The 6,248-nt window shown below is 42.7% G+C and overlaps 1 protein-coding gene across 1 annotated transcript in view; it reads right to left on the bottom strand.

Moving 5' to 3' along the window:
- Positions 1 to 6,248, bottom strand: part of UGDH (UDP-glucose 6-dehydrogenase) — a 31,976-nt gene extending 25,728 nt beyond the window's left edge. Inside the window, exons 1-2 of the mRNA XM_011949149.1 lie at positions 5,968 to 6,248; positions 425 to 593 (exon numbers count right to left, since the gene is read on the bottom strand). Coding sequence (XP_011804539.1) covers positions 425 to 586 — 162 coding nt within the window. The 5' untranslated portion in view covers positions 587 to 593; positions 5,968 to 6,248. The remainder of the gene's footprint in view (positions 1 to 424; positions 594 to 5,967) is intronic.

Below are 6,248 nucleotides of genomic sequence, written 5' to 3'. Positions count from 1 at the left end.
TGTGGTGGTGCACTCCTGTAATCCCAGCTACTCAGGAGGCTGAGGCAGGAGAATTGCTTGAACCTGTGAGGTGGGTGTTGCTGTGAGCTGAGATCCGGCCACTGCACTCCAGCCTGGGCGGCAGAGCGAGACTCTGTCTCAAAAAAAAAAAAAAAAAAAAAAATGAAAACAGGGAAGAGAAAAAATTGGCCATAATCTCACTGCACTAATACAACCATTCTGATAGACTTCTTTCTGGTCATTTTTCCTACCCACATTACCCAAAGTAATGTGTTTTAATGTCCATATGTTTTGTATCCAGATTTTTTTCATTTAATTTCTTATCAGTTGCAGTTATAGATTTTATATTAATAGTGCATATAAATTATTTAATAAAGACAGTAAAAAATCAAAGAGCATAAAAACAGTTGTTTAATAAGCTTACCTCATAAATAGGAAGTGTAGGAGAATTCCATGCATTGATTCTTGATTCATTGACATCAACAACCGTTACCCTGATTTCAGGACACATATGAGCAATGACACTACAGGTGGGTCCTCCAACATAGCCTGCACCGATGCAACAGATCTTCTTAATTTCAAACATGATTGTACTAGAAGGAAAAAAGTAAGACTGTTCTAGTATTGAAAACAGAAAATTTAAAGAAATCATATTGTACATTCATTACTTTATAAAAACTGTCAAGGTGACAGATATCTGGAAAGATTTCCTAGATTCACTCTGAGGAATTATGAAAATAGTGATTTAAAAAATAACATTCCAATTGGATGACCTAGCCTGTTCTCAGTTGCACTAGCATGAAACATATGGAAATAATTACAGTAACTGATATTACTGAAAGGGAGCCACAAAGATTATAATGACCCAATATTTAGAAAGTAAAGAATCAAAGCAAAACATTCCTTAGGGCTAATAATACACTAGGACAACCTTGACTGCTGACAGAATGTTCCAGGATGAACATAATTGTACAATTCTTGCTTAAATAAATGCTAGTGTACAAAGATGTGTTTATAACAGGTTTAGATTACGATGATATGGAATAAGATTAGTTCCATAGTCCAGAATTGGCCTCTGAGATTATATGCCCTACACACTACTTTGGCTTTCAAAGTTTACTTTTAGGTACTAGGCAATAATCTTAAACTCCATTTCAACTTTAATCAGAAACCATAAGGTGGTTAAAGAAAATGTAATTTCTGTAATTACCAAAGCTGTTACGCAGATTTTTTTTCTTTCCAGTGCCAGCAGAAAAGTGGATTACACAGATTTTGATAGATTTTCAAAAGCATTAGGTGAACTGATTCACACTAATCAACATGGCAAGGAACTGATTTATACATAACTATGCTCATTTATCTGTTACAAGGAGAACTGTCAAACTGATCAAATTCTTAGAAGCAAAGAATGGTTTTGCTTTACCAATACCTCAGACATCATCTAATCTAATCCATTCAGATTCCAAAGAAAAGGAAAATGGTAATCACAGAGTTTAAGAATTTTTTAGTATACTCCTGTATGGATCAGAGAATGCACTCTGGAAGGCTGGCCTAATCTGAATGCCTGGCAAGAAGAATATCCCTATTATGAAAAAAGACAAATCATATAATTAAGATTATCCAATTCCTTTTGGTTTGAATCTGTATTAAACAATATTCTAAATTTTCATTTGGTTCTCTGGATAGATTTCCCTACTAGAAGAAAATGAGCTGACTAATCCATGTAAGTATCCTGGACTGTTTGTAGCCTGTGTTAATAAACCACTAATCTGGCTTGTACATTGATCTTTAGTGGTACAGATATCAACTCATGGAGTCTAATCCCTCATGACTTTTTTTCCTTTTTTTTTAATGAGACAGAGTCTTACTCTGTAGCCAGGCTAGAGTACAATGATGTGATCTCGGCTCACTGCAACCTCCGTCTCCTGGGTTCAAGCGATTCTCCTGCCTCAGCCTACCAAGTAGCTGGGACTACAGGCACACGCTACCACGCCCAGCTAATTTTTGTATTTTTTGTAGAGATGGGGTTTCACCATGTTGGTCAGGATGGTCTCGATTTCTTGACCTCGTGATCTGCCCGCCTCAGCCTCCAAAAGTACTGGGATTACAGGCATGAGCCACCCTGGTATTTATTTTTTTTGAGACAGAATCTCACTTTGTCACACAGGTTGGAGTGCAGTGGCATCATCTCGGCTTATTACAACCTCCACCTCCTGGGTTTAAGTGATTCTCGTGCCTCAGCCCGCCAAGTAGCTGGGACTACAGGTGCACGCCACCACACCAGGTTAATTTTTGTATTTTTAGTAGAGAAGCGCTTTGCCATGTAGCCCAGGCTGGTCTGGAACTCCTGAGCTCAAGCAATCTGCCTGCCTCAGCCTCACAAAGTGTTACGATGACAGGCACAGGCCACTGTGCCAGGCCCCTCATGACTTTTAAAAAACGATTAAAAGAAATAGAATTTTGGTAAAACAGTAAAAATGGACAGAATTTTGAATCGTATGATTCAATTAAATAAAGCAGTATTCTTAGCCATATGAAATAAATTTTTAAAAATTATTTATTCTGGCCGGGCACGGTGGCTCATGCCTGTAATCCCAGCTACATGCCTGTAATCCACTAAAAATACAAAATTAGCGCGGCATGGTGGCACCTGCCTGTAATGCCAGCTACTTGGGAGGTTGAGGCAGGAGAATCGCTTGAACCCAGGAGGCAGAGGTTGCAGTAAGCTGAGATCGTGCCATGTTGCACTCCAGCCTGGGCAACAAGCATGAAACTCCATCTCCAAAAAAAAAAGGTTTATTCTGAGTAGATAACGTTCATATGGTTCAAAATTAAATCTGTTGTAACAAGGTATACATGAGAAATTTCACTCCAACCCCTTCCTTATCTACTTTGCTATCCCCTACTTTGCTTCCACACAAGCAACCCGTTTTCTTGTACATCCTCCCAGCTACAAGTACATATACATATATTCTAATAATTTTGTCTTTCTAAATGCAATAGAATACCATACATACTATTAACACCTGGTTTTTTTCACTTAATTAAACCCAGTATATCTAGAATACCTAAAAAGTAGAATCTCAAAGTAATGTTGGACCAGAGGATCTTTTAGGGTTATCATTTAATCTCCTAGCCCAAAAGTTATTAGGGCAGGCTTTACCCTTAATCTCAACTAGGACAGGTTCTGCTAACATATTTATTAAATGAGAATCAGTGTCTACTCGTTCTAGTTCCTGGACTTAAGGAGTTCAAAGTTTAATAAGGCACAACAAGGCTAACAGTGATTTGCTGCTGCTCCCTGCTGTATCCTTGACTCCTAGAATAGCAGCCTCTCAATGAATATTAATTGAATGAATAAGTAACTCTCCACACAGGCCTCTCTTTTTGAGATGAAGACTTCTGTGTAAACAGCTTTAGTTCAGATTGCCGATCATAGTATTTTTGCAGTAATTGACCAGAATACTATCAGGTTTTGTTTTTTTTTTTTTTTTTGACACAAGGTCTCACTCTGTTGCCCAGGCTGGAGTGCAATGGCACAAGCTGGGCTCACTGCAGCCTCTGCCTCCCAGGTTCAATCGATTCTCCCACCTAGCCTCCCAAGTAACTGGGACTACAGGTGTCCGCCACTATGCCCAGCTAATTTTTGTATTTTTTGGTAGAGATGGGGTTGGCCAGGCTGGTCTCAAGCTCCTGACCTCAGCTGATCCACCTGCCTCAGCCTCCCAAAGTGCTGGGATTACAGGCGCGAGCCATCGCACCTGGCCAAGTTCTTTTCCTGAGTTACCTAAAGAACTTCAGCATGTTTCCCCGGAGTTACTTCTTATCTGCCTTGATTGTGAGACCACATTTCAACTTGCTTTACATACATCAGCTGGGGTAGACTACTAATGGCCGGTGCACCTGTATCATAGAACTGGATGTGTTTTACACAAGCTTTATTTGGGGTATTCTCGCCTTGCTATTTCCCATGAAATAAGGCTTATAGATGACAACGGGAAAATCAATGAAGAGGCTGATGTATGATCTGTGCAAGTCCAAATAAATGGTCACTTGGAAGTTTCAATAAAATCTTCAATAAGCTTTAACATGGAGTTTGACATAGTGTTAGTGACACATCTTGCATGACACAGATGTCTTCCAATTCCATTTTCTCTTTTTTTTTGAGACGGAGTCTCACTCTGTCACAAGGCTGGAGTGCAGTGGCACCGTGTTGGCTCACTGCAACCTCCGTCTCTTGGGTTCAAGCAATTCTCCTGCCTCAGTCTCCTGAGTAGCTGGGATTACAGCCACCCACCACCATGCCTGGCTAGTTTTTATATTTTTAGTAGAAATGGGGTTTCACCATATTGGCCAGGCTGGTCTCGAACTCCTGATCTCAGGTGATCCACCCACCTCAGCCTCCCAAAGTGCTGGGATTACAGGTGTAAGCCAACGTGCCCAGCCCCATTTTCCAAAGTGCTGGGATTACAGGTGTAAGCCAATGTGCCCAGCCCCATTTTCTATTTCTACTTTTATGTACCCTCTGGCACTCTTATTCTGCTGTCAGAGACGTGGGAACGTCTCCTTATTAAATGGGTTATTTTGAAATGAGTTTTTACCTCTGTATTTTGGGAGAGCCACAACAAACCAAACCATTCCAAAACTACTCTTCATGTAAAATTTCATAAATTCAAATAAACATTCCAACCCAGAAGGGGTCACTAACAAATAACAAATGCCCTACTACAATCTAAACAGAAAATAATCCTTCTAGCCCCAGCTCTCTACAGCATACTTTGCATAGGTACCCAGGAGCTAACGATAGGCATTACAGTTGGATACATCAGCTTCACACATTTTAATCATTTCTAGAAATTAAACAGTAAAAGATGCCTGAATAGAGAAAAATATTTAATCAGTAAGAAAGCCGGTATTAATTTTATGTCTAAGGGTTATCATGTAAAGCTGTGGAAGTAAACAAGAAGGAAGATGGATTATGCTTATCCAGTTAACAGATTTTGTTAGAAAAAGGAGTACAGCAATGGGAGAAGAAATGAGATCTTTTCAACCAGGGTTGTCTACCCCTTACCTTAAACTGGATCCTGGCCACTAACAAGCACATCTCAGAGCAGACAGTCAGCTCTTTGATTTCCAGAATCCCCCTGAAGAAAGACTACTGTTCTCCATTTCTTAGGGGATTTGAAGAAAATCAAAGGCTCACTGTGTCTTTGAGGACTGTCGATAGACAGCTACCGCTCTGTATGCCCATGAATAGATCCCTACCAGCGACCCCCTCTTTTCTCCATACTAGAATTCATAACCCTACTAAGTTATCTTCCTGTATATTTATAGGACGTATAATTTTTCAAGATCTCACACAAACATGGTCTCCCGAGGCACCCAGGAAAGGCCTTCCCCGACATCAAACAGAGCAATTCTATGGTGTGAGGGTCCAACAATGGATTCCAGGACATCCCAGATAGATATCACGATAGTCTCAGGATTTTGCTCTCGAGAGGGCTTTCTGGCTTCGTTTCTATTTGGTTTCTTAAGAGAGGCGGCATGAGAAAAGCAGGAGCCCCTCAGGTGAGCAGACTCTTAAACACAAACAAAAGACTACGACTCTGCGGCCAAAATGTGGTCCCCAACGGGAGAACCGCTTCCTGTGGTGGGGGTTCGGCTTTGGAGGCGGCAGGGAAATCTCATCCAAGTCAGGAAAGTGGGTAAAAGCAGAAAGAGAAGGGGCTAGAAGACTCACGAGTCTTGAATAAGAAGCCCAGGCTACCCCATCCCCAGGACAGCAGTTCCAAAATGCGGTTCCCGCCCTAAAGCCCGAAGAGACGAAGGTCGTGAGTCGGGAAGCCCGGGACCCAGCGCAGCGAGCAACCCGGAGCAGCGCACACCCCAGCCCCGCTCCCTCCACATCCCGCCCAGATCTGGATCATCCTGCACGGGCGGCGGGGCCAGCCTGGGAGCGGCGCTTACCCACTTCCCAGCAGCAAGCGCAGGGACCGCTCTTATCCCGATCGTTCGGACAGCACCTTCCTACGGGCCGCGCTGCCGCAGCTTCTCCACCCGCGCCCAGCTCCGTCTGAGCTCCCTCTCGGCGCACGCCCCTCCCTCAGGCTGCCACGCGCTACACCCCTGAGTCCCGGGCCTCAGCCCGTATTTAAAGGCTTCTGCCTGAGAAGGCGGAGGCTTCATTCCCCCGCAGCCAGGCCCTCCTGGACTCTGCCCTCAGCCGCTCCCGCTACACAAGGCCCAGG

This window comes from Colobus angolensis, unplaced genomic scaffold (genome assembly GCF_000951035.1).
Source record: "Colobus angolensis palliatus isolate OR3802 unplaced genomic scaffold, Cang.pa_1.0 Scaffold29, whole genome shotgun sequence".
Classification (NCBI taxonomy): Eukaryota; Metazoa; Chordata; class Mammalia; order Primates; family Cercopithecidae; genus Colobus; species Colobus angolensis.
Note: the sequence above shows the minus strand (reverse complement) of the source record. Positions and strands in the feature narration are given on the sequence as shown.